General features: G+C 51.1%; 10 protein-coding genes across 10 annotated transcripts; 4 read left to right on the forward strand and 6 right to left on the reverse strand.

Moving 5' to 3' along the window:
• Positions 1–3,882: 3,882 nt before the first annotated feature.
• On the reverse strand, positions 3,883–5,528 carry P884DRAFT_215855 (uncharacterized protein). Its single transcript, XM_069439286.1, has 2 exons — positions 5,353–5,528; positions 3,883–5,240 (listed from the first exon to the last, which is right to left on the reverse strand). Exons 1-2 carry the CDS (start codon positions 5,365–5,367, stop codon positions 4,191–4,193), a joined length of 1,065 nt encoding a protein of 354 aa, XP_069302225.1. The 5' UTR covers positions 5,368–5,528; the 3' UTR covers positions 3,883–4,190.
• A 453-nt stretch (positions 5,529–5,981) lies between these two features.
• On the forward strand, positions 5,982–7,249 carry P884DRAFT_289139 (Alpha/Beta hydrolase protein). Its single transcript, XM_069443982.1, has 2 exons — positions 5,982–6,937; positions 6,999–7,249. Exons 1-2 carry the CDS (start codon positions 6,179–6,181, stop codon positions 7,191–7,193), a joined length of 954 nt encoding a protein of 317 aa, XP_069302226.1. The 5' UTR covers positions 5,982–6,178; the 3' UTR covers positions 7,194–7,249.
• Positions 7,250–7,593: 344 nt separating this feature from the next.
• P884DRAFT_14104 (carbohydrate esterase family 4 protein) lies at positions 7,594–8,624 on the reverse strand. Its single transcript, XM_069437228.1, has one exon. It carries the CDS (start codon positions 8,397–8,399, stop codon positions 7,620–7,622), a length of 780 nt encoding a protein of 259 aa, XP_069302227.1. The 5' UTR covers positions 8,400–8,624; the 3' UTR covers positions 7,594–7,619.
• Positions 8,625–9,107: 483 nt separating this feature from the next.
• On the reverse strand, positions 9,108–9,849 carry P884DRAFT_274482 (uncharacterized protein; the record flags this gene model as incomplete). The annotated part of the gene is made up of 2 exons (XM_069442727.1): positions 9,108–9,409; positions 9,474–9,849. 2 exons carry the CDS (start codon positions 9,847–9,849, stop codon positions 9,108–9,110), a joined length of 678 nt encoding a protein of 225 aa, XP_069302228.1.
• Positions 9,850–10,876: 1,027 nt separating this feature from the next.
• Positions 10,877–11,811, forward strand: P884DRAFT_190645 (putative deacetylase LmbE-like domain-containing protein; the record flags this gene model as incomplete). Its single annotated transcript, XM_069437530.1, has 2 exons — positions 10,877–11,099; positions 11,168–11,811. The coding sequence occupies 2 exons, from the start codon at positions 10,877–10,879 to the stop codon at positions 11,809–11,811; spliced, it is 867 nt and encodes a 288-aa protein (XP_069302229.1).
• Positions 11,812–12,359: 548 nt separating this feature from the next.
• P884DRAFT_215869 (uncharacterized protein) lies at positions 12,360–13,273 on the forward strand. Its single transcript, XM_069439287.1, has 4 exons — positions 12,360–12,590; positions 12,677–12,763; positions 12,846–12,882; positions 12,941–13,273. The coding sequence occupies exons 1-4, from the start codon at positions 12,468–12,470 to the stop codon at positions 12,982–12,984; spliced, it is 291 nt and encodes a 96-aa protein (XP_069302230.1). The 5' UTR covers positions 12,360–12,467; the 3' UTR covers positions 12,985–13,273.
• Positions 13,274–13,536: 263 nt separating this feature from the next.
• On the reverse strand, positions 13,537–15,537 carry P884DRAFT_188671 (P-loop containing nucleoside triphosphate hydrolase protein; the record flags this gene model as incomplete). The annotated part of the gene is made up of 2 exons (XM_069437379.1): positions 13,537–13,904; positions 13,965–15,537. The coding sequence occupies 2 exons, from the start codon at positions 15,535–15,537 to the stop codon at positions 13,537–13,539; spliced, it is 1,941 nt and encodes a 646-aa protein (XP_069302231.1).
• An 891-nt stretch (positions 15,538–16,428) lies between these two features.
• P884DRAFT_190494 (uncharacterized protein) lies at positions 16,429–17,886 on the reverse strand (the record flags this gene model as incomplete). Its single annotated transcript, XM_069437517.1, has 2 exons — positions 16,429–17,411; positions 17,493–17,886. 2 exons carry the CDS (start codon positions 17,884–17,886, stop codon positions 16,429–16,431), a joined length of 1,377 nt encoding a protein of 458 aa, XP_069302232.1.
• A 2,532-nt stretch (positions 17,887–20,418) lies between these two features.
• P884DRAFT_215879 (Squalene/phytoene synthase) lies at positions 20,419–21,915 on the reverse strand. Its single transcript, XM_069439288.1, has 2 exons — positions 21,697–21,915; positions 20,419–21,640 (listed from the first exon to the last, which is right to left on the reverse strand). Exons 1-2 carry the CDS (start codon positions 21,831–21,833, stop codon positions 20,665–20,667), a joined length of 1,113 nt encoding a protein of 370 aa, XP_069302233.1. The 5' UTR covers positions 21,834–21,915; the 3' UTR covers positions 20,419–20,664.
• Positions 21,916–22,080: 165 nt separating this feature from the next.
• P884DRAFT_235477 (RAD5-like protein) lies at positions 22,081–25,625 on the forward strand. Its single transcript, XM_069439949.1, has 2 exons — positions 22,081–25,478; positions 25,528–25,625. Exons 1-2 carry the CDS (start codon positions 22,108–22,110, stop codon positions 25,604–25,606), a joined length of 3,450 nt encoding a protein of 1,149 aa, XP_069302234.1. The 5' UTR covers positions 22,081–22,107; the 3' UTR covers positions 25,607–25,625.
• The last annotated feature ends 278 nt before the right edge of the window (positions 25,626–25,903 follow it).

Genomic DNA, 25,903 nt, shown 5'->3' on the forward strand with positions numbered 1-25,903 from the left:
CTACTCTTTGCCTAGATGGTAGAAAGTCTTCTTATTAAAGTAAATGTTATAAGTTATAATGACCCTATCGAGCTTAGGTATCTAAATATAATAGATATTAGATATATAATATCCTATAAGATACCCTATTAGCCTATATAGTAGTACCTTAAAGTCCTTTATATATTACTTAGCTTCCCTATCCTTATAGAGGATATATACCTACTAACTATATATAAAGATATTACTCTAATCTAGGTATAAGTCGCTAGTTAATATAATTATTAAGCTAGGTTTATACTAGTAAAAGTACTATTTAAACTAGTTATAGAGTACCTTATTAGGAGTTCTAAATAAGTAAGTATAGCTTAGGCTTATTATATATAAGTATACTATTACTTGTACACTTTCTGACTAGAGCTTTATAGGTAGATTTGTACTATTAAGTATCTTAATTAAGTGTAAAATCAGTTCTTACCCTACTTACTCTACTAGTCTATTAGGCTTATAGGTATATAAAGGTAAGAGTTTAAGATTAATCCTACTCTCTATTACCTAAGTCTAGTAGCATATTAGCGCTTGCCCTACTAAGCTAATTATTATAGTATTATTATCTTACTTGATCTTATAGATAATAAGCCTATATTAGTATCTTATCTAGCTCTCGAAGTTCTAGATAACTCCTATGATTTAGTCTAGTGACTTTATCGTTAGGAGGAAAGGGAAGAGCTTCCTACTATACTCGTTAATAATTACAAGTAGCTATCGCGATCTATCAATTGATTTAGGATAGTTAAACAAATCCTAGGCTACTTACTAGAACAGGTATATAGACTTCTACTCTAATGGTCTTCTCGAAATAACCTTAGTAGCGTAAGTATAAGTATAGCTCTTGTACTTAATACGTACTATCCCCTTAATATAGACGTTTCTAGCGTTGTTAACAAGCGCTTTTGACGCTTCTAGTCTAAGGTAACTAGCTCTTAAGTACTAAAGATCCTTGGTATCCTCTCTTACAGTAGGTAACGCTTATATATATAACCTTCTATTATATATAGTAAATATATTCTGTAAGGATATATAAACGTTTATAATACCCACTTTACTAATTAAGATATAGTCTAGGAAGCTTAAGTAATAGGAGAGTAGCTTATATTCGAGGAAGGTAAGATTATACTTACATTCTAACTTATAAAGAATAATATTATTTTCTAGTGTTCCGAAACATAATAAGTAATCTAAGCTATAGTATTAAGTACCTACCTTAAGTAATAGAGCTTTTAAGACAATATTAATATAGAACCCTTTAACGATAGTAATATCCTTAAGCGTTAGCCTCTTAGTATATAGTCTATATAGTCTATCTAGAATATTCTTAATCACCTAAATGCCCCTCCTACTAATAGGAAAGGTTATTATACCTGCTTTAATAAACTTAGGATCTTTTACCTTAATAAACGTCTTAGGCAAAAGGAACTTCTTATTATTAACTAAATAGGTTATATTATATAAGTCTAGTAGAGTGCTTTCCAAAAGAGGATAGCGCTATAAAGTAACTATACTAAATATCCTATAGTAAGTCAAGAGCTTACTAAGTAGTTAAGGGCTAATAATTGATATATTAAGAGAACCAGGGTATCCTACCCCTAACTACCTAGAATAGGATAGCTCTCCCTACTTGGCGATAAGAAGATTTTTCAGTCTAGCCTACTTTAGCTTGTCAAGCTCCTAGCGAATCCTCTTATACTCTTTATTAGATAGATATAAGTATTACTTATTACTATAGATAGCTTACTTAAGAACGTAATAATCTATTAGATCCTATAGATATCTTAGATACTTATAGGGATACTTTATATTATACTATTAACCACTATAAAAGTCTTTATATAAGTCTCTACCTCTCTCCTTACCGCTCTTCTAAGCTATAGGAAGTGTTAATATATAAGTTATTAAGAAGATTCTATACTTCTAAGAGACTCTAGGTTATATATTATTATTAATTAGGATCTTAGCTATTATAATAAGGGAGCTAAGCTCCAGAAGTAGCTTTCCTATACTATTAATAAGCTTAATTTTTATCCTTTTATATACTACCTAAGTTAGTAAGATATATATAACGATAGCATTAAGAAAGGTATAAAGTCCTTATATACCTTATACTTCTAAGATATTATATTAGATAGCTTATTAGAAGGCGATATTAAAGTTATAAATCTAATACTATAGATTAACTCCTAAATGCTTAGCTATATTAAGACTAGCTATATATTATATTATAACTATTATATAAAGTATTATAATAGATAGTATAAGTATAGTATAAAGCACCTAGATAATCCCCCTAATAAGGTTAATATCCTTCTTCCTACATACTTTCGTAGCTTCGTAGAGCTTAAGATCTATAGTATACACCAGCCAATATTATAGCTATCCTATCTACTTATTAATGTCTAAGGTATATATAATATTCTTATAGAAGGAGTCTTCTAGCTATACGAATTTAGCTATAACGGCTACGTCCGAAGGTATCAAGTCTCTAGACATCGAGGGCGACAATCCTCCTTCTTAGAGTTACTCCTAGGTCGCCAGGATAAGGTTATACCTGGCTTATTCACAAGTCAGGCGCTTAGGAACTTCCAGATCTGGCTCACGGTCGCCGTCAGGGTTAACGAATCCCTATATACCGGCGAATTCAGCCTACGACTATAGTTCAATATACCACGAGTTCTAGGAACTAGGCCCTGTAAGGCGCGTAGAAGTCTCGACTAGGATCTCGGATATGGTAGACAGATACGTCGTCGAATGTGTATAGAAGCAGGGTATAAGTGTTCGTAATAGAGGAAGAAGCTACTACTGATATTAAAGATACGTCGGCAGAGGAGTAGTCAAGGCGCCAGGCTTATAACTGCCGAACGTAGTGGGAGCTCCGGGAGCATTGAAAGCACTCTACAGTGGGTGGCTGTACGAAGGAAAAGAGTGCCTTGTTGAACTATCTACAAAGGAGACAAAAAGAGTGGTATTTATAGATAAAGGGACTGGCCAATGCGTTGGCGACGACGCCTCATACGCTGTGGCACGTATGTGGCTAATACTCTTAGAAGCTCTACAGCTTCTGACAGGGGGAAAGACCGGGCATACTGTGGAAGGAGACACTTGGGTAATTGTTGAGAGTGGTCGTGGAAGCTTGTCATAGAAGTCAGCCTTGATAAACTCGGAGATTCGTCTACCACGCCACATACGACCATAGATGGTAGAAAACTCGGGATCCCGTCCGCTCTCCCTTAGATAAGCTACCAATCGCCGGATTAGTACTCAGGTCGGTGACGACTGGGGAATCCCCGGTGTTGTATGTTTACTATTTTTTGCTTTGAATTATTTTTGTGGAGCAAAACATTATCGATTTGACTAGGACGAGCGCGAGACTACCACCTAGATTCACTCTTGATGATTGTTAGCTTTAGTGTTGTACGTACTCCGGAGAGGTGGAAGCGGACACCGCATAACAAGGCCTGGGCTGTGCTCTTTCTGGTGCTCCGCGACCGGATCCGATCGGTCGCTTTATCCCACCCTCGGCTAGAACTATCTACACTATTAATTGCTTTCCCGAAGAGCCCTTGGGGCCGAGGAAACCGAAGTTACCCTCCAGAGAAGGGGAAACCCAGCGTATCCGGCAGCCAAGACCCAGTGAGCACGTCAAAGGTACAATTATGGGATGCTACAGGTTTGAATACCGAGCTCAGCTATGTTTGTGAGTAGGGCAAAGGAGTCTCGATACGAGCACACGATGGCAGCGCAAGTTCCTGTTAGTCAAAGAGACACGTCAACGAGAAAAGAGAGCTCGTCGAGGCCTGGATTCCCGTGCTCCAGCGCATGATGGTATACGATCTTGTGTAGAATGGGGTTCGTGGTTCGCTCATGTTTAACGAGACCATGGCTGAGAGCGGCCGACGTATCCGACTGGTGAACTCGTGGGCCAGCGTGGAAGGGGGGCGGCCATAGGGGTGACCATGGGTTCCTTTGGAGAGGAGCGGATAAAAATGGTTTTCCGGTCAAGTTAAATGAAATCATGGGTATATGTTGATGACCCCACCAAAGGTAGGTAATTCCCTAGTTTAGTGAAATCGTGTTGAATCTCTAGCAAGCGGAAGGGGAAGAAACGGCCCACGCATGAAACGCAAGAGAAGAATGATACCCGTCAAGGCGAGCCCTCACGAAGCTGGCCAGTCCCAAACAGACCGTTCAGTGTTGCGCCTCGTCACCTCGACATCATCGCCGACCGACACGGTGATGTCTCGGGCATGGCGGCTGTCAAGGAACGCATATCGGCCAAAGACGGGCGACCATTTTGCTCCCTTGTCCACCCTCCGTTCTTTCATCAACCTTTTCAAAACGTTCCCCAGCTCGCCCTCGGCCGGCTTTCCTGTGTTATAGTCAACGTTCAGGCTGATGCACCTCACGCAGTTGCCCGTTAGCTGGAGGACCCTCCTCCGGTCGCCATGGCCGACTGCCCCGATACTCAGTTCGGCCCAGAAGTCCTCGGCCCATGCACTCTCGCCCTCGCCGTCGACAACAATGTTGGGCCGGAACTTGAACATTTCCAAAGGCAGGCCTCCGAGAAGGCGGTCCCTGACGTCCCGAAGGGACATCTCAGATGTGACCAATAGGGGTGCCACGTCGGCAAATGTGATCCACGGGCCCGAGCCAGAACCCGTTCCCGCGACTTGGGATCCCGTTATGTAAGAGGTCAATGACGAGATCCATCCTTGCCGCTGCGGTTCCTGGACCGGTGTTGGAGGCAGCGTCTTGCCGAGGACAGCTCGACGCCCGTCGCCCAGGTACACCAAGATAGTCCGGACGCCAAAGTGTCGGCCGAACCAGCTGTCGTATGGGTCACCCATGCGGTAGGCCGAGGCCGGACTGCCGTGCAGAACCACGTCGACCTTCTCCAGAGAGGACCAATCCGGTGTCAGCGGGACCTCGATCGTCTTGTTTTCCTCGGCGGTCTCGGAGCCGTGAGGAGAGCTGCCATGAAAGCGCACGATGATCCGGCCTGGCACCCCATCTTCAGATTCCCTGGCGAACTGCTGCTCAAAAAGGGCACAGCGAGGGTGCGAGTCCACCTGGATCTTCTTCAGCTCTCCCGTGGTCGAATGCACCTCGTACAACATAAATCTCCGGTCATGTTCAATCCCTTGCGGCCCGATTTGAGCCGACTTGAGCTCAATCCCGCGGAGGCCCTTGATGGGGTAGACGTAAAGCTGGCAGCTTGGTCAGCAGCAGTTTTTTTTTTCTTTTTTTTTTTTTTTTTTTTTTTTTTTTTTTTTTTTTGCTTTCCCGTTTCCAGATTCGGGCTGGGTCGGCGTAACTCACGGTCGTGATCTTCATGGTCACTTGAACCTGGAGCTGCGCAGGCTGCGCAGTTGAGGAAGAAACGAGATGAGGAGGACGACAGGCCGAGATTGGATGAAATGGCGGCGCAGGACGTAGTTGGGCAAGGGATCATGGTGTGGCCGTAATACGCTTTCCTTGATGGGTTCTGGGAACAAGAAATGCGGCCTGGGCCAATAATGAGTGGAGGGGCCGCCAGTCTCACTATTAGTCATTGGCGTTTTCCGCCCAGTTTCCGCTCTCGGAAAAGGAAGCCCACCCCGGTATGTTGTTAGCACGCCGACCACGACGTTTGTGAGAACCCCAATACTGCGGTATGTGCGCGGGTGTATTTGCCAGGAAAATGTACGGACTACTGTACTTCGTAGTTATCGCCCCCCTGGCAGGGGGTTGTGTAAGTGTGCATGCAGCGCCAGGGAAAATACTTTACGAAGATGGTTGTAATTGTACAGGCAAGATATAACATATCTAGCATATGTGCGGTAACGTACATACACAAACAAGACTTCCTTGTCAGCTCAACTTCGTGGTTTAAGGAGCGTGGATGGCGCAAGGAGAAGAGGTGATCCGTACCGTTGCGAACCGGAATGCCGCCGGCTCTACGAAGCGGCCAGACCCGCACATTCTCCGCACACCATCGGCATCAGCATTATCATCATCGTCATCACCTACCATTTCCTTTTTCCAGGGGAACTCCGACCCTACATGAGAGAAGCTCGTGCCACAGCAACCGCTGGATCACCAACCCAGACTGCAAGACATCGAGCCACGTTTTCGTCAATCTCCCACTTCTTCTTCCAGTGCCAGGATGGAGGATAAGTGCGTTACGCTAAACAGCAAGCCTGGTGCCTCCCTTCATGCTTCGTTTTCCCATCCCAAACCGCGGCAGAGCCCGCTGTCCAACACGCTAGTGGTGTTCCTGAACGGCCTCATGATGCCTTCGGCAGCCTGGGTTGAGTCAGTTAACCACCTGCTCAACCTCCGGAAGGACTCGGGCCAACCAACCCCTGCTCTGCTCCTGTATGATCGTTACGGCCAAGGCAAATCTGACTCAGACCCGTCCGACGCCCGGGACTCACCATACGGACACGATGCCCGCACAGTCATCAGCGACCTTCACCAGCTCCTCACCCAAGTATCTCACGAAGAGCTCGGCCGCCGACTGGAAGACCTCCGCCTGGTCCTCGTATGTAATTCCATCGGGTGTGCCTTTGCCCGCCTCTATGCAGCCGAACACCCCGGCCGCGTCGCGGCGTATCTTTTCCTGGATTCGATGATGGCCAACACGGACTTCGTCTCCATCTTCCCTGACCCAGACGACCAGGGATTTGACGAGGGTCGGCTCCCCGAGGACATCACGACCGACGACTTGCGGCACCCACGGGCAAAGTTCCAGGAACTCTTCCACCCAACAGTGCCAAACCCAGAGCGCCTGGACAGAAGGAACTTGCGGGAACTGCTCCCACACGCGAACCGGCCTGGTTTGCCAAACGTTACGAAGGATAAACCTCCGTTGCTGACTGTAGTGGGACACGATTGGGACGAGTTTGCCGCCCAGTGCGAGCAAGTAAGTTGAAATAGATCACGAGTCTCGAGGGGCAGCCATTGACTGTCCGAAACCGCAACAGGGTTCGCTATCGGTTCCAAGGGCCGTGATCAACACGTACTTGAACCCTGCATGGGCTGTGTACAATGAGGGCTTGACCCGCCTGGTCCCGGCAGAGACCAAGGTGAAGATCGCCAGGGGGTGCGGCCACTTCATCCAGAAAGACGACCCGGCCTTCGTGGCGGCCGAGTTGAGCGGCATCTTGAATGAGCTATAGACCATCATTAGCATTCTCGCAGTCGCAGCCTTGGCGCCCGCCGCATTTCTCCGAAGGGACCCCAGGGTGGGGGGAAGAAGGGGGGGGTTGGTTGGTTGGATATGCGACACTGGGGCGAAGCATAACCAGAGCACCAAAAGGGTCTGGTGGTTTTCTGGTCGCTGGGGACAAGTTCGAATGCGAATACACATTATGTTATGTACTCTACCGGCGAAGCGGGAATCCTAGCTACGGTATCCGGAGATGCCGAAAAGAGAAGAGGATAACAGGCCTCATACGGCATGCCCCGCCCGAGGCTTCTCATCCACGGCGACTAGACGCTTACAACAGTCCCCTAACCAGATTTCCCGCTCTGACTTCTCGCTGTTATTAGAGTCCTGTTCCCCTGCAAGATAAATAGACAGACACTCTCCCTTCAAGCCCCCCTCATGCAGACCAGTACCAGTTCTCGGCGGGGTCACCAAGACACTCGCCAACGGTAACAGCCCTATACCCGCGTCGCTGAATCTCCCCGAGCATGTATGGGACCAAGTACTCGGCCGTGTACTGTAGCGAGTCGTGGCTGAGGACCAGGAACGAATCCCCCCACCAGTGCTCGTCTAGGGCCCGTGAGAAATTTTCCGCTGCTCCGGTGTCGCCCTCCTGGTTGTGAAGATAGTCCTTGGGATCGACATCAAAGTTGACCACGTGCAGGCCCAACCGCTCCGTTTCGGACAGACAATCTTGCGAACAAGAAGCATAGGGCGGCCGAAGATAGGTGGGAGCCTTGCCGAGGACGTGGAAGAGCGCCTTTTCGAGCTCGACGATCTGGAGTTCCCGAGTGGCCGAGTCGACAGACGACAGATCGGCGTGCGACCACGTGTGAGAGCCGATCTGATGGCCTGAACTGTCTATCCGCCTCAGAATTTCGGGCCATGGCGCCGAGAAATCATCAATGCCACGAGACCAGTTCTCGCCGTTGATGAAAAACGTGGCTTTGGCGCCGTACACGTCTAGAAGGTCGAGAACATGGCTGGTGTAGATAAACGGACCGTCGTCAAAGGTGAGTGCCACAACACCAGGAACAGTGCAGTGTTCGATGATGACGCCGAAGGGGACGGCGGTCTCGGCACGGGCGGTAAGGTTGGCAGAAGACGTAGGCGCGCTGCGCCCTTGTGAGAGGAAGAGGCCAATCGTGATCAGCGCGGGCACCCTTGGGACGATCATGGCTGTTGAGATGAATAATGCGTAGCCCGTGAGATTATTTTAACGAGATAGAATATCGTGCGCGATGATAAATGCTGCAGTTGACATCAACCTGAGAAACGTCAGTGGGTGCGGAAACCTGGCGAGACGACATAAGTAGGGCGAAGATAGCCATCGCGGACCAGCTCTGACGTTCGTCATTTCTTCAAGGGGACGGTTTGACAAACACAGTACGCCGTAAGCGGTAAGCGCTAGGCTGGGTGGCTCCTCAAGCAACCCCCTTTCATGACCCATTGGTTTCCGGAACGAGGTTCGTTTCGATCGAACCTGCCATGTCACCCTTTGGCGGCATATTGCACTTGCGGCACTCCCTTCCTCCCCGCGGAGAGAGCCTGAGAAGGCGTAACCCTAAGGTCACTGGATCTCGCTTGAGCATGCTTGTCGACAATTTACTTGCAGTTCGCGTATTGTCAAAGGAAGGAGCCTCCATTCGTTACCTTTTGCCCGGTCGGGAACACTTGGTGGATTCGTCGACGGGAGCGCGATGGTAGAGCTGTTTGCGTGCCGAGATACCGATTTCTTGGGCCCAGAAATGGAACCGAAGTAGATGTGGCTCTCAAGACGAGAGGGACTGACGTTAAGGATTTGGGTACTGTTTGCTTCATTAAGTTATGGAGGCTAACACGGACGTCCTGGCCCGACAATTGCATGTCAACGATTGCGTCATGCTTATTTGATGCTGTATCCCTTCATCCACAGAAACAGTCCCGCGCCAGCGAGGCTAATGACTGCCCAGGGAAGGTCCAATTCGATGACGGACCAGACCCATAAGCAACCTAGCGGTGGGGCCTGCTTCATGACGGCCATGTAACCGTACGAATTGGTGATGTGGATTAGGTAGCACCCCGCGCACACACTCGTGATGAGAAATATTGCTTGCTGGAAAACCGACTGGTATCGCCGAGACAGACCGGGTATAAGCCCTGGGTTGGCGGGGTGGGCATGAAATACGTAAACCAGCAAACCAAAGACTGGGCAACAAGGTAGCGTATTAGCGATGTGGCCGGTGAGCGATGCTACAGGCATCCAGCTTACCCGGTAGCGCCTGGCCAAACCTCGACAAGACCGTGGTCCAGACCACTCTGTCAATTGAATACTGATGCTGGACCAGAACGTCAAAGGTGAGGTGTAGCATCGACAGGCTCACGGACCACAGTCCCGCCTCGAGCACACGCTCGACCGAGGGTGGCAATCCAGCTTCATCTTCGGCATGGCTCCCTTCGTCGCTCGACGGCCGCAAGTTGGCGGCCGCGCCAGGTTTCCTCCCAATCTCCTCTTCCCTCTTCTTTGCCTGGTCGAATAATCCTCTCTCCTCGGCGAGCTGCAGCAGTGTCTTCTCCGTCGGGCCTGACCGGTCGGGCTGTTTCAGCGGGAGGCTGGATGGAGATCGCTCCCTCCGTCTCCTGGCCATGGCAGAGCGTTCGGTTGGTAGTGGGGGTTTACAGGCGCTCTGGGGAGCAAGACATCGGAAATGTGACAAGGTCGACCACTATTGCTTGACATTCGATTAACGAAAGAAAGCACGGAGCTTCCACTCGCTTGTGCGCGGAGCGACGCCCGAGGTGCACGGACCAAAACAACACTGTTTCGATAGATACTCATCACCGTCCGTTTTCGCAGCCCTCAAGTTGACGCAATGTCAAGTCATCCCGCCAGGGACTGTTTAGCTGAAGCTAATGATTTCACCGGAGTTTCTCGTACATATCCCGACATATTATTTGCTTAAATTTGACACCAAGTCGGAAAGGGACGGGGCGTGCCCGCAGCTGGGACGGCAGGCACTTATGGAGCTCGGACCACAGTTTTGGTTATTCCTCATACCTTCCGGAATTACAACCCAGGCCCTGGATGCACCGAGGCTGGCGTGCCGTAGTGCGTCCCGGTCTAGCGTTGTTGTCCCCGCTTGATCAAGGGTCCTCGCGCAAAGTGTCCTTTGCTATCACGGTCATCCGGCTTCCACCTTCGCATGGATGCCCGCATCGTGGCGACACGACATGAAGTTTCCCACTGCATCCAGCGCCTGATAACAGTTCCCGTGACTGATGCTGGGATCTCTCCGCCGACGCGAGTTCTCGCGCGCCCCCCCCCCCCCCCCCTTTCCGCAACGATTGGTACGCTCTACTACCCTCAAACCCAAGCTCCGGTTCGCCACGGGTTGCACGAACCTTCATCAACATCGCGGCACATCAATTGGTTGCATCGCGTTTCCGTCGAGGTTCCCCGCCACGCCGACGACTCCATCCTGCTACAGTCACAAGACGGATCCTAAAACAACACCGGCGACGCTCCGTTCTGCCGACCAACATCAGATTCAGACAAGCGGAAGGGTGTGAACTGGGAGAGGACCATTTTCTGGCTCAATTGGCCGCCTTGCGACGCGTGTTTTCTCTGCAGACCACATTGCTTTTCCTCACCGATTCGTCTGGGCCTGGGGCATGATGGATTGGCTCCTGACCCTCGGCGTGCTCGCCGTCGTGCTCCCATCAGTGTACATCTACACCGCGTCGGTGGTCTCGGCGCGCTTTCCTGTCCTGCGCAACAAACGCATCTGTCTTCTCATTGCGCACCCTGATGACGAGGCCATGTTTTTTGCACCCGCCGTCATGGCTCTTGCCAACCCAGAAACGGGCAACCATGTCAAGATTCTCTGTCTGAGCAGCGGTATGCGCTTGGCCCGAGCCCTCTCAGCCCCTTATTCTGCGATTGCTAACAGATCATCTGGATGACAGGCAATGCTAATGGCCTCGGGGAAACGCGGAAGCGAGAGCTTGCAAAGTCTGGCTTGATTCTCGGCTTGCGCAGAGCCGATGACGTTTTTGTCGTGGACAAACCCGAGTTTCCCGACAGCATGACAACGACGTGGGATAGCTCCAGTATCTCGTCCCTTCTCTGTACAGCCTTCGCTCCCGACCTTTCCCGGTCGCGCAGCAGAGATGCAGCTCCAACCGCCGCCATCGACGTGCTCATCACCTTCGATGCCGGCGGCGTCTCAGGCCACCCGAACCACATTTCCTTATACCACGGCGCCAAGGCTTTTATTGCGGCACTGGTGGCCGGCAAGCCGGGTTGGCAATCGCCCGTTGACCTTTACACCCTGACAACGGTGCCCCTATGGCGGAAATATGTTGGCTTCTTGGATGTGCTGGCCACGCTGATCAGCTGGGCTATCGGCGCCGATAAGAAGGACAAGAAACACCCTGGGGGACTGGTGTTTCTCAATGGATTGGCTGGGCACGGCAGCGTCACGACTGCGTGGAAGGCCATGGTATCGGCGCACAAAAGCCAAATGGTCTGGTTCCGGTACGGGTGGATCTCTCTGAGCCGATACATGTACATCAATGATCTGAGGCTGGAAAAGGCCAAGGGTCGATGACAGAAGCCTGTGGTAAAAGGATTGCCAACGCAGGTGACCCTGAGGAGAGTTACCGTTATTCTAGAGCCCACCCCGCTTCGCAGAGAGGGGGAGGGAGAGAAGGACACAAGGCGTAGCTCATTTCGAATGTGAACATGCATATACACATCCCTAACTTTATACGCTGTTTGCAGGAGATTTCTCTATAAGCACTGGAGACACGACATTGCCAGCGGGCTTTAATGGTGTCGCTCTGTGCAGGGCGGCTCACTCCGTGTCACCAGGTGATTGCTGATGGCCAAGAGCTCTATTGACGAACATGAGCAGGCGGAAGTTGAAGAGCTTATGTTGTAAAACGCCAGTTAGCATACCCTACCTTCCACATCATCCATCCTGGTAAGGCTTTCCCATCTACTATGAATACGTTCGGGAGCACAGAGTGCACTGCGAGGGTTTGTGGGGCCACCTGGGCAACGAATCAGGAAGGCGGAGGGGTGTGGCACAACTGTAAGTGCCACCAAGGCTCAAGCCTTCAGAGAAACCCGGAGCAAGCCTCCGTGCCTGGCCTTTCTGATGTTGCGAGCTGCAACGAAGCCTCAGACAAACCACCCGAGACAACACGCCCAGCTCGAAATACACAGCAAGGCGAAACAACGTGCAAATTATAATACCTCGCCATGGCCGAAGCCAGGGATGAGGGCAACGCCGTGTCAGAGCCCCTCGATCTCGTTCGCCTGCTACTCGACGAAGTGGTCTGCGTGAAACTGAGAGGGGACCGAGAGCTCAAAGGACGCCTCCATGTAAGCTCCAGTCTCCCGGCCCCACATTTCTCGGTCACCCCCAGCCTCAAGCTTTGATCGACCAACACTCAATCCCATTTTCCTAGGCTTACGACAGCCACTGCAACCTCGTGCTCGGTGATGTTGAAGAGACAATCTACGTCGTTGACGACGAGGATGACGAGGACGTCAAGGTAGGCCCACCATTGTCATCACCTCCCGTCGAGCAACCACCCTTGGTTCACAAGGCTGCTGTAGCTAATACGTTCTGACCAGACCGTGAGCAAGAAATCCGAAATGCTATTTGTGAGAGGTTCGCCAAGATAACACACCCCTCACTGTCACTTGTTGACTGGCTAATCTATTCACAGGCGATAGCGTCGTCCTCATATCTCCCCACGCAGCATCGTTCTGATTCTTTCGGCGCCGGTCCTGTCAGACACTCACTTGTAAAGCAGACCTGGCCAGAGACAAATCAGCACCGAAATAGAGTAGTCATGGCCCATCGCAGCTTCTGCAGGCGCAAGCCGGACAAATGGCAGCGGCAAACCCGGTTCCGTGATGACAATCCCTGGTTGGCATTCGTCGGTGCCTGTATGCTGAGTCTTCTGAGTCAGAACCTCGAATGCTGCGGAAACATGGAGGGGGCGCGCCCGGAAAAGGGTTGCAAGTCAATAATAAGTGTCTGTTATTCTATATCGAGGTTTCAAAGCACTTCAGTTAACCTCCTCGAGACCGAGCAAGTACCGACCCAGACTTGTAGCCCCAAACACCGTCGGAAACATACCATCTCCCTAGACTTCGCAATCATCCTGAACCATTCACTTCCTGCCATGCTTGAGAAAACGATCCCCCAATAGCGTAATTCCAATCTCTCCCCCTCCAAACCCGACATTGTACTTCCCACTGCCGCCGAAAAAGCAACAGCAAGGATCGGCTTTATTATGTGTCACGGCGGAATCTTGTGTCATGCCTCAATCTTCATGTCACGGGCCACCTTATCATCCGACTTCTCTCGGGCCGCGTGGCCGGAGGGCTGCTGTTCGTCACTAATACCGCTTTCCGGCTGCTTCGACATGAGCGGCTTGGAAGGGTCATATCCAACGCTTTTGACGATGCCCAGGCCTTTTGTTCTTCCTTCTCGGAAAAGGAGGCGATCACCGGGTGCTAGATACTCGGGCCGCTGCACGAAGCGGAAAGCAACCGTAGCTCGGTCTCCAGTCCGGATAAAAGGACGGTCGACGTCAATGATTGCGCAGGTTTGAGAGACTGGTCCGACGTGCAGCATTGCTTGGTATTTGGTCTTGATGGTTGTTGCGTGCGAGAGGATGAGCACTGTCGATGGTAAGCATGCAAACAGGGTATGCAAGATTGCTTAGCGCGAGCTGCCATTACCTTCAGCCACAAATTCGCGGTACACTTTGGGAGGAGCTCCGTCTGACTTTGGCAACACTACCATTCCTTTACGGACGTCTTTCCTCCGAACTCGTCTCAGAGCAAAGGAGGCGGACTGGCCTGCTGAAGCCGCTGGCACGCCTATTCTTTTCCTCTCGATGGATCGAATGGATGTCTGTATGAAGCGCCCCAGAGAATCCGGCCCGATCAGAACATCATCTCCGGCGTGAATGACACCGGATTTGACAATTCCAGAAACCACTGTCCCGACGTGGGGGACGCTAAATGTGTCGTTAACATGGAACTCGAACGGGGCATCGGCGTCGTAGCGGCCGTGATGTGGCAGGATGTTGAGGAACGAGCGGACCAGATCCAGGTTCTCGCCAGTCACGTTCGATACTTGAAAGATAGGGCAGATTCGCTGGCTCACGAATTGCGTGGCCGTGTTGATGCACTCCTCGCGGTTCTTGATGAAAATGGGTATCTTTCTTGCCCCAGGGCTCTTGAGAATCCGAGTGATCTGCGTGATGGTTTGCTCCAGAATCTGCGGCGGACAAATGTCAATCTTGGTGATGACCACCATGACCGGAACATTCAGCGCAAGGGCGATGCCCAGGTGCTCTTTGCTCATTCCGATCAGCCCGTTATTAGCCGCAACCATGAGCAGGCAATAGTTTGGGCTGCTCGACAAGAGTCCAAACACCGTGGTGCGTAAATACCGCTCGTGACCCGCCAGGTCAGTGAATGTGATGACTTTGGCGCTGCGCTTCCCAATCTCCTCCCACGACAGCTTGCGTCCCGGGGTGTCGGAAACCACTACCTGGCCCGTCGTGTCGAATCCCATGATCTCCATTCCGACCGACGATGTCCGTCCCGTTTCGATCTCGTGCTTGTGTCGGAAAAGATTGACCCGTGCTTTGCCCCGACCATCATCAAGGTCGCCCTTGACAAGGACACCGAGCATGGAACTTTTGCCTGCGTCTACATTTCCAACGACAGCTATCCTCGTTTCGATGACCTCTTCAACCGTGGCCGGAGCTTTCCGGATCATGACTTTCCCGCTGCAATCGCCGTCCTTTGTCGGCGCCCCATCCAGGTCGCCGCCCACATTTTTCGTCAAGAGTAGCTGGGTGTCGGCTCGCAGCTTCTTTGCTGCTTCCGCTAGTCGGCCCATCGCCACTTCCCACTCATCACGAGACAACCTCATACTCTCGCCGTTGTTCTCAAATCCAACGTCGAATACAGTCTCTCCATGGCCTTCGGTCAACCGCTCGCTTATGATGTCGACCAGTTTCTGGAGAGCATCGGCATCACCGCTGGGAGAGAGCAAAAGTTCTCGTAACCTCACACGCGGGGTCGGATCAGAGAGGTCGAGGCTGTCGAGAATGTCATCTAGTTCCTCGTGGTGTTCAAGATCTCCCTGGGTGCTACTAGCTGCCGCCGTCGCCGCCACCTGCTTGGAGCTCGGGTATCGGAGAGCCTGCTGCTTCTCGACGTACTCGGCAAAGTCGCTTAAAGCAGCCTCGCCTTTCCGACGCTCATGGGATGACTGTTTAGCGGATTTGCTGGTCATTTTCGCGGCCGTCTATACAAGCCGAGTGGGATCAGACGTGGGTTGAGATGGGCGAGATCTCCACCGGATCATCGGGCTAGTTACTGTTGCGTCTCCGTATTGTATGTCCGTACAAGAACAAAAAAGTGGATTAACAGAGCGAAGTGAACAGTGAAGAGAAACTGCACAGAGTCATAGCAGGAACGTTTTATCTCCAGGCGCTTGTTGGTCGCCTTATTCGCCGTCTGAGTCGAACCTCCTCACGGGAGTCATCGAGCTGCGACCGGTGAGCAACACCGTTAGGGTGGGCCTCATGAGCGCCACTGCCTTATCGATAAAACTCAGCGGACAGTCGCCCAGCAAGGCTCAACCCCCACGGATTACCCCGCAAATAGCTGCAGATCAGGGGCAGCTCCCACACTTTGTTGAAAAAAAGGTCGATACCTTGATGACTCAATCGCAAGTTGCCGACGGTACAACGCGAGAGGACTTAACGTTGATAGCAGGTTACTTATAACCCTCACAGTCAAGTAAGCAAGAGATTATATTGTCTCTAGGCCACGAGCATAATGTCGTTCAAAGTACAGAACCCCAATGTACGCGTCCTTTGCCCGGATTATAAACCGTCTTTGGATTGATTGACCCCTCTTAAACGCCCTATCTTGATTCCGCCAAGTTTTGATGACCCGCCGTTTTGAGCCCCTTAGAAGATGCATCATGAAAACGGAACAGAAAAATGAGGTTAATATCAAAGGGTATCTTCAAATACAACCCAGCTCCCAGGAACACAGTTTTGACCAAACCAACGATACTGCTCTCAAATCAAAACATCCATCAATAAAGCATCATGTCATGTGCATGGCCGCTCTCTGTCTCTGTCGTGTGTGTCGTGTCTCCTGTCTCGGAGCTCATTTAGCAGTGGCAATTCCCTCCCCTTGCGGTGACCGCTTCGAAGTGACTAGCGGCAACCACGTTAGATGCGCGAGAGATCCCTTGCGCCTGGGCACCGTCTAGGGGCTCAATCAGATCGGCAATTGAATTCTCGGCTAACAAGTTGGCTTCCTCAGAGTAGGCGGGAGGGCTAGGGGGCACATCCTGATAGATGGGAGGCGCCTCGTTGTCCCAGCTGATGCCGATTCCCGCCCGCTCCGTGAGGATGGTGCCAAAGTGCATCCGCAAGATGCGCCCAACACCAGTATGCGTCACGAGAGACGGCTTGTTGACAGGGGCCCATTCCTGTGAGACAACCATTTCGACTATGAGTTGGTGGGTCACCTCAGTCCCGTCACGACTCTTGCTGTCGCATGCATACTTCGCATTCTTTGCCAGACTATAATCCAGCTCCAGTTCGACAACACTGTCCGTGGCGCTCGTGTAGTTGCTCTTCCAACCAGAGAATAATGTCTTCTCCCCAATGATTCGGGTTTCCGAGCGAACGACGCCCTTTTTGCTCTGCTGCTCAGCAGCTTCGCCTAGTTTCGGGCTATGCCGCTCACATGCTGGTGCGATCGTCTTTGTTGTCTCTTCGAGCTTCCAGGTCAGCTTCTTCAGCTTCCAGTATTCGATCGTGTTGACCTTCGCATTAAGCTTGGCGATACCGTCGAGACGGAGCGATAGTGTGTAGCTGCCAATCGGGTGAATTACATGAGGGTAGTGTGCGCTGGCTTTGATATTGGTTGGCGGAAAGACGCGGACCGAGTGATGAGGTGTCTCGGAAGTCGGAAGGCTGCGCCGAACATCGAGCGTCTTTTCAAGCAGGATGGGTGGCAGCGAGCAGGAATTGACTCTGGGAATGGCCTCGGCCTTGAACTCGTACGAAATTGAAACCAGCGGGCTGTCCATGCTGGATGGAAGGTGCCCTTCCAGCAACACTGAGAAGGGAAACGAATGCTCGCCTACAGGGAATTGGAGTAAGCCTCCTGTTTTTGATCAGGGAATACGGACGGGAGGTGCGGATGCAAATCTGTGAAGCGTACCTTTGGCCATAACAAGCGGGTGTTGAATCAACTCCCACCGCTTCAGCTCTGTGCGCTGGTTTGCGCAATCTGCACAATGGTTCGCAAACGGCCTCTTCTGGGTGACTCGGATGTTGAGGGTTGCGATGAGTGTCTCGATCTCCAAGCCTTCTTCTTTGACGTCCAGAAACAATTGGCCCGAAAGCAGCGCCCCGCTGCTTGTTTGTGGGTCGCCGTACATAACGAGAGGAGGTGATTCAAGCTGCCAATCAAGAGTTGCCGGCGCCGAGGTGTTTGTCTCCTTGCTCGAGCGACCAAAATGCATTCCGGGGAACGGTATCCAATGGTGTGGGTGGTGGGATCCATGTTCCCGGTGAAAGTCTAAGGAGGAGCTGCTTGTCCGCGAATCGGCCATCTTGAAACGCGGGGAATACGGCGGCACAGGAGTATCGCTTAAGTCGTCTTCACTGACCAAGGCTAAAGATGCCCTCCCGGAGCCCTGCGAGCTCTTGGCGATCCGGTTCGGGGAGCACCTCCGTTTGTTTTGGGCGCCCGTTGTCTTCTTTTTGGCGAGGCTTGAAACCTGGGATTCGATCGAGTGTGTCGAAGACCGAAGGAAGTCCACGACCCGATGTGGCATCTTGGCTCGCTAAGACGGACAGACACGGATACTCCGCAAGATCGACTAAAACGCCCGGTCACGCCACAATGATGCAGTTTGGAAAGGCAAGGCTTGGCTTGTGCGGGAACGAAATCAACGCTCCCAAGGCGCCAAAACCGTCATCAACAACCTTAATTCGTGTCCTGGGATGCGAGCAACAACGGCAACGGCCGTGCAGCCGAATATGGGCGATGACTTGAGGTAACTGCGGCACCTAGGCTTGTCGGCCGGGTATCGGTAGTCTTTAAGTCGAGGTAGAGGGAGCCTTTGCGAAGTTTGATGTTTGTGAATGGCAGCGAATGTCGGTGACAGTGCCGTAAATACTCGAGCAAAATAATTGGCTTCAGATCTAAACGAGAAGAATACCTGTCCCTTTAATATGAAGAGAACTCAGTGCGAAATGCAGGTCAGACCGTATTTGTATTTTCCAGCAGTGAGCAAGGCGCAATGCTGCCGGTTTCCATCAAGTAATGGGATGTAATGGTTGTGGGGCAAAGTGACAGGGATCACTTGCCCGTCGATGCGCGAACCTTCGGCCCAGAAGGACCGCCCGACGCCCTCTGCCTCTCTTTCCGTCTAGCGAGCAACACTGCACCTACCCTGGCGGCTGTACTAGTCTCCGCGGCCAGGTTGACGGAAAGAGGCAATGGCGTAGCGTCTCGCCAGTTCAAGACGAATCGATGAAGATCTGTCAATAACGTATACGAAGGTAGTTTATCCATATACCTAGCAAGTACTCGGTACGTTATAAGGTATTTCTAGACTTATAACTGCATACGTATCTTACCTATATATATATGTACTATATACATTCTATGTAGACGTGTATGCGCGTTGATATTTAGTTATAAACTACCCGGAATATATAGACTGAGATGGCGGCGCCTTAGGTTGTTTCAGCACATCGTTCTCACCAGTACTACGGAGTATACGTCCGTACTCGGGTAGTGCTGTCACCGCTGCACGATGGCATGAGATGGCGTCAGTATTCGACCCACAATCAGGAACCACTGAACCGCCCTGGGCTGCACTGTTCTAGATCTAGGTTGGCCCCGCAGCAGCAGAACAGACACGATCACATGGCCAGGGACCATGGTCGTTAGACTCTCCAGTGCTTGTGGTCACCTGGTATGGAGGCAACAGGGCGGAAATGTTAGAAAATTTTCACTTGTTTTGACAGCAGGTGCGATTCGCGAATGTTTTGTGTTCACTATCTCGGTTACCGTCTACATTGCTTTTCCTTGCTCTTACATGGCAATTCTGGGAAGTCCTTAATATGTGCAGGACCATTTAACAACACTTGAGTATGTTTGTGGATACCCCTTCATTTAGACCTTCACCAGGGTTTGTAAGGCTAACATGGGCATGACAAATGATACGCATTATGTAGTGTATACCCATACCAAGGAGGTCGCTACCCGACTTGTATTGTACTACTCCGTAGGCCAGGTAGAAGAGAGTAAGGGATGGGTTTCGTGGAATACCGGCATGGTACGTACGTATATTACATGCAAAAGCATAACTCGTCTCATGCAGCCATAGAGATGGTGCCTTCCAGAAATCATCCGTCATGATATAACCCGTAGTGTACACCATACCATACCATCCTATTTATGTGGCCGACGATGATGGGATCCTTTTGTGTTCCTCCGTGTCTTACTTGTAAAGCGTTCGGCAATCCGCTTCAAACGAAAACGACGTTGAACAGGCTGTAGTGTGTACGAAGTGCACTACTCCGCACCCGTGCAGGAATTACACAAATCGACTGGTCGGCGGCCTGAGACGGCGCGGCCGCCATCGGGGCCATGTTCCCGGCGAGAGTCCCCCCTTCCGTCTGCATCGGAGCCGGCCGAGTGTGAGGCGGTTCCCTCATCGGTCCGTAGGCGGTGTCCTGAGGAGTAGGCCGGCATCTCCACAGCTTTAGTCGGCAATCCTGATACCATTGCTATTCACGTAAAATTCACAGTATTGAACGGTTCAGGTAGACTCTGACACCACTAGAAGCCGTAATTGGTATCCTACGTAGTACAATCACGATGGTGATCAAACTGCTTGCAGCATATTGCGTGAGCTTTTCCATTTCTTCTATGTAAACCGCCACAATGTCAAAAGATCTGCTGATGAAACTTCGGGTGGACATACAGCAGGTCCCACCGACCAGGACTTTCGGGCCGTTCACTGCCCTGGTAGCACCAGAGCGGTACCTAAGCGGGGACTTCAGCAAAATCTGTAAAATCTCTGTTCTCGGTTATCGTCGGCTTACAGTTTTTTCGCCGAACAGCAGCACCAGACAGCTACCGTCCTGTGGATTGGATTGTTGTGAACCTTGCCATCAAATTACACTCAGGGCTGAGTCGAAACCTGGTCTCGTCACCCCTGCCGATAGACTGGAGCGAAATGAATTCGCGATAGGGAGGTTGTGGACTTTCTGAATGTGGTCTCCCAGCAACCTGATAAGTGTCCTATAACACTAATCTGTGACAAGCCCCGCTGCCTCCCACCAGTATGGAGGTGCTACACTTTCCGACATCCTCATATCTCGTGCCGTTTTAGCGACCTCCAAAGTCCCCAGGGCAACTTCCAGCTGTTCTTAACCGTGAAAGGGTCAAAATTGGCGCTCTCTAGGCGCTGAAGATAATCCCTTGCCGCGATTGCCTCCAACAGTACACCAAATCCGCGCTTAAGGTTCGATGTAGTATCCTCGTCGCCTTGTAATAGTCCGTGGTATGCGTGTTCTCGCTCCCCCACGTGTTCATACTCATGTCCGGGTTCCTGACCGGCTTGCAACTTCTTCAGCATCTCGCGCGCCGTGATGAGGTGATCGTTAGCACGGGTAGCGACTTGGAAAACGGCATCCTGAAGGCCCTCGGCATTAGGCCCGCGGCGGAAGACGTCTTCCTCCTTCAAGCCCACCTCTGCCATGACATCGAGCGGAAGCAGTAACGTTGGGCTTCGAGTATTCCCAACATTGGATCCCGACGGACCTTGTATGGGTTGTGAAGGTGCCGCAAGGATCGGTATGCCCCGTAGAGTTGCGGCAATGCCATATGCCTTGCCAATGTGGCTCGCCAGGTGGTCCATATGCATGGATCGCATTGGCATCGCTGCAAGAGTCATGTACATCAGGGTGGCATACGTGTTCTCAGCGTAGTCTTCCAAGGCCGCTAGACTTGCGAATGGCCTGTTTTCTATGTGCTTCTCCCGCGTGCTGATAAATCGCAGGAGCCAGAACTTGATGGAACTCGTACTGCTGGCTCCTGCCCGTGCTGCGAGGTTCGTGATGGCGCTATGCAACAATATCGAGATGGGCTCCCGCGGTGGGTTACCGGCGAATATGCTGCTAATCGTGTCTCGCCAAAACTGCATTCGAAAGCGGCCGATCGCTGGGTTTGACACAGCCTCGGGCAGGCGAGCAAGTTCGAGGTTTAGCGTCCGGAGAGCATCGTATGCATCCCGTGCCGAGCTGGGGATGAAGTGCCGGATAAGATACGCTTCGTAATCTCCTTGTCTAAGCGGCCATCAGCTGAGGGTCCGGAATGAAAGGGTAGATAGCTGGTTGCAAACCTGAGCTGATTCAGACAGTATTTGCGTGCTTTATCAACGTCTGAAGCGTCTACGCTCGTGGCAAGACCACGGCTACCTTGGTGAGATCTCCGTAGCAAGAGTTTGAAGCCGCTTCCAGCGGCTGTGACTAGAGTCATATGGGGCAGACATCTAACTGGGAAACACCATCTTCTTCATAGGACCGTTGTGCATCTGACTTGCACAGCTCGGCATGCAAGGAGCAGCCGCCAGAGAGTTGATGCAATTGAAGAGCACAGTGCCCACTTCCGTGGCAGACACGTGGTCACATGACATGCGCGACGCTGATTCGCGGGTTTGGCGTCGCGTCTCCCGCGAGTTGCCGCTCAACGCCTTCCAAAGACTTTCGTTCTTCCCCGTCGCCATTCCCAATGTTCCTCGATTTCCACGACTATGGACCGCCCTGGCTCTGATGAGCCGCCTACCAAGAGGCGGCGGTTCTTTGCGGATGCGACCGACGAGACCATCCAAGCCTGTAACAGCGCCGTTGGCAAGCCTTCTGCCGAAGCCCAAGTTGATCATAGAGGAGCGTCTGGTACACCGTTTCCCGATGACAGATGCTTTGTTCTGCGGCCCAATGTCGACGAGTCCACCAGCTCCGATCTGGCAGGGTCAGGCTGCGCAAAACCTCCCATCGATGTCACGCACCCCGCTGTCTTTGACCAAGGGACGTTCGAAAGTTTTGTTGGCGAGAAAGTTGATTCAGATTTGATTGCCCAAATTCGGGAGAGCTGCGGAAATGACCTGGAGCGAGCCATCAACATGTACCTTGACGGGACCTGGAAAAACTTAAAACGAAAATCGACGGTCTCGACCCCTGTGCGCCCTACTTCTGGCAGACTACCTCTCAAACCCGATAACTCGATCCAGCGGTCCCATCCTGCCTCCGCTCTGCAATCGATGCCCGAATCTAGATATATTGGCGCGTTTGGAGTTGAAGGATGGGCAACACGCAGCGGTAATAACCTCTTGAGACATGGTGATACTGTCCGAATTGAGCGCCAAAGGATTCAGGCGCCAAAATCCCTTCAGCAAAAGGCACCGAGCAAACTTGGGGCGGCTCAACATAGCGCAGCCGCAGCCAGGCGGGTCGATGTGATCGTCCGCTTCACCGACGTTGCCGGCAGAGAGATCGGGCGTTTGGCCAAGGATACAGCAAACTGGGTGTCAACACTGATAGACCAGAAGATTTGTTCATTCGAAGGCACTTGCGTCTATGCTCCTGAAAGGCTGCGCACCAATGACACAGTCTTTCTGCAACTTCGATGCTCACTGATGAGGTCCGCCTTCTTTGGCCGCGAGCTCCAGGTCGCAGACAACAGGACAACCGGGAGATTTGAGGAGACCGAGACATCCGAAGAGAGAGAATTGCGGCTCAGACAAATTGCGCTTGTCAAGCTCTTCCAGGAAATCAATCTTCTGCCTACCAGGGGCAACCCGACGGCAGCAAAGAACCAGCGACAAGAGCTACTCGAAGCTGCCGAGATGGCTGAAACGAGAGACAAAAATCAGCCGAGATCTCCTCAGGACCAAGATGGCGCGGCTCCGTCATCTTCCTCGGAGGATAATGAAGACGGCGAGGAGCTTGAACAGGACCAACTCGACACTCTCTATAAGAAGGCGCAGTTATTTGACTTTAACACCCCAGAGACGGAGCCTGCTGAATCGTTCGCCTTGACATTGCGCCCATACCAGAAGCAGTCGTTGCACTGGATGATACAGAAAGAGAAGAATGTGCGAGATGAAGAACGAGAAACATCCATGCATCCCTTGTGGGAGGAGTATGCCTGGCCTACAAAGGATCACGATGACAAAGAACTTCCCATTGTTGCTGGCCAACCTTTTTTTTACGTCAATCCGTACTCGGGTGAACTGTCTTTGGAATTTCCACGGCAAAGTCAGTATTGTCTCGGGGGAATTTTAGCCGACGAGATGGGCTTGGGCAAGACGATCCAGATGCTTAGCCTCATTCACACGCACAAGTCCGAAATCGCGGCCCAGGTCCGCCAATCTAGTCGGCCGGTGTCGTCGGTCAACCAGCTTCCGCGTCTTCCTTCCTCTCTGGGGCGCGATACTGTGACAAATGCCCCATGCACGACCCTCGTTGTCGCGCCCACGTCTCTCCTCGCCCAATGGCAAAGTGAAGCAGAGAATGCCTCAAAGGAAGGCACTCTGAAGTCCATGCTATACTATGGGAATGAGAAAAACATCGATCTACTAGCGCTCTGCTGCGAGGCCAACGCGGCAAATGCCCCGGACCTTGTCATCACAAGTTATGGTGTGGTGCTATCTGAGTTCACCCAGATCGCTTCTAGACATGGCGACAGAGCCAGCAGCCATGGCCTCTTCTCGCTTAACTTTTTCCGTGTCATCCTGGATGAGGCCCACAGTATCAAGAATCGCCAGTCAAAGACTGCCAAAGCTTGTTATGAGATTGCTGCAACTCATCGATGGGTGTTGACAGGGACGCCAATCGTCAATAGGCTCGAGGATCTCTTCAGTCTTGTGAGGTTTCTGAGGGTGGAGCCGTGGAACAACTTTTCCTTCTGGCGGACGTTCATCACGGTGCCATTCGAATCCAAGGATTATATGCGTGCTCTGGACGTCGTTCAGACTATCCTGGAGCCGCTGGTCATGAGAAGAACGAAGGATATGAGGACGCCGGGTGGGGAGCCCCTAGTGGCTCTGCCCCCCAAGCAGGTGGAGATTCTGGATGTCGAGCTCTCCAAGGCCGAGCGTGATGTTTACGACTATATCTACACCCGAGCAAAGCGAACCTTCTTTGCCAACGTCGAGGCCGGCACCGTCATGAAAGCCTTCACCAGCATTTTTGCGCAGATTCTCCGCCTACGACAATCCTGCTGCCACCCGCTACTTGTTCGCAATCAAGAAATCGTAGCTGACGAAGAGTATGCCAACGCTGCTGCCGATGCCGCCTCGGGGCTCGCAGACGACATGGATCTCCAGTCGCTGATTGAGCGATTTGCCGCGACGACGGACGATCCAGCGAATTCCAACGCGTTTGGCGCTCATGTTCTCAATCAGATCCGAGAAGAGGCGGTGAACGAGTGCCCAATTTGCGCCGAGGAACCAATGGTTGAGCAAACGGTCACTGGCTGTTGGCACTCTGCCTGCAAAAATTGTCTTTTGGACTATATCAAGCATCAAACTGACCGCCACGAGGTGCCACGTTGCTTCCAGTGCCGGGGAGTGATCAATTACCGCGACCTGTTCGAAGTGGTGCGGAACGACGATGACCCGGATGTCGCAGAAGCTGGTCAAAGGCCGCGGATCACTCTTCAACGGCTTGGAGTCGGCAACGCGTCTGCGAAAATTGTTGCCTTGGTCGATCAGCTCCGGGCCCTCCGCAGGGAAGATCCGATTATCAAATCAGTGGTGTTTAGTCAGTTCACCTCCTTCCTCGACCTTATCGAACCAGCGCTTGCGCGGTCCAACATGCGGTTCCTCAGACTAGATGGAACTATGCCCCAGAAAATTCGGGCTGCGGTCCTACAGGAATTTAGAGAGTCAAGGAAGTTCACAGTCCTCCTTCTCAGCCTGAAAGCCGGTGGTGTTGGGCTAAATTTGACAAGTGCTAAAAGAGTCTACCTGATGGACCCATGGTGGAGTTTTGCTGTTGAGGCGCAAGCTATCGACCGAGTCCACCGAATGGGGCAGGAGGATGAAGTAAAAGTGTATCGATTCATTGTAAAGGATAGTGTTGAGCAGCGGATGCTCAAGATACAGGAACGGAAAAAGTTTATGTGAGTTTTCCTTGCTTAGTTATAATAATCGGGCGCTAACGTCTTATAGAGCGACATCCCTTGGTATGATGTCTGATGAAGAGAAGAAGATACAAAGGATTGAGGATATTAGAGAGCTTCTTAGTTAGGACTAAATAGAGAAAAAATATAACATTATATTATATATATATATTCTAAGGAGATAACTTCTTAGGTTATTATTAAAAAGGAGTATTAGAATAAACCCTTCTAATTTAATAAATATATACTATTAAAATTAATATTACTATAGAGGTAAATATTATAATATACCTATATAATAATTTATCTAAGTAGTATAAAAATTATTATTATTATTATTAATGATATACTATTATATTATTATTAATGATATACTATTATATTATTATTAATGATATACTATTATATTATTATTAATGATATAC

Source organism: Thermothelomyces heterothallicus (genome assembly GCF_042370625.1).
Source record: "Thermothelomyces heterothallicus CBS 202.75 unplaced genomic scaffold P884_scaffold_1, whole genome shotgun sequence".
Lineage (NCBI taxonomy): Eukaryota > Fungi > Ascomycota > Sordariomycetes > Sordariales > Chaetomiaceae > Thermothelomyces > Thermothelomyces heterothallicus.

Coding starts and splice junctions, on each gene's coding strand:
- P884DRAFT_289139 (XM_069443982.1), top strand. CDS start 6,179: ATGGAGGATAAGTGCGTTACGCTAAACAGCAAGCCTGGTGCCTCCCTT. Junction 6,938..6,998: donor TTGCCGCCCAGTGCGAGCAA/GTAAGTTGAAAT, acceptor AAACCGCAACAG/GGTTCGCTATCGGTTCCAAG.
- P884DRAFT_235477 (XM_069439949.1), top strand. CDS start 22,108: ATGGACCGCCCTGGCTCTGATGAGCCGCCTACCAAGAGGCGGCGGTTC. Junction 25,479..25,527: donor CAGGAACGGAAAAAGTTTAT/GTGAGTTTTCCT, acceptor AACGTCTTATAG/AGCGACATCCCTTGGTATGA.
- P884DRAFT_14104 (XM_069437228.1), bottom strand. CDS start 8,399: ATGATCGTCCCAAGGGTGCCCGCGCTGATCACGATTGGCCTCTTCCTC.
- P884DRAFT_215869 (XM_069439287.1), top strand. CDS start 12,468: ATGGCCGAAGCCAGGGATGAGGGCAACGCCGTGTCAGAGCCCCTCGAT. Junction 12,764..12,845: donor AGGATGACGAGGACGTCAAG/GTAGGCCCACCA, acceptor CGTTCTGACCAG/ACCGTGAGCAAGAAATCCGA. Junction 12,883..12,940: donor CGAAATGCTATTTGTGAGAG/GTTCGCCAAGAT, acceptor ATCTATTCACAG/GCGATAGCGTCGTCCTCATA.
- P884DRAFT_215879 (XM_069439288.1), bottom strand. CDS start 21,833: ATGACTCTAGTCACAGCCGCTGGAAGCGGCTTCAAACTCTTGCTACGG. Junction 21,641..21,696: donor TACTGTCTGAATCAGCTCAG/GTTTGCAACCAG, acceptor ATGGCCGCTTAG/ACAAGGAGATTACGAAGCGT.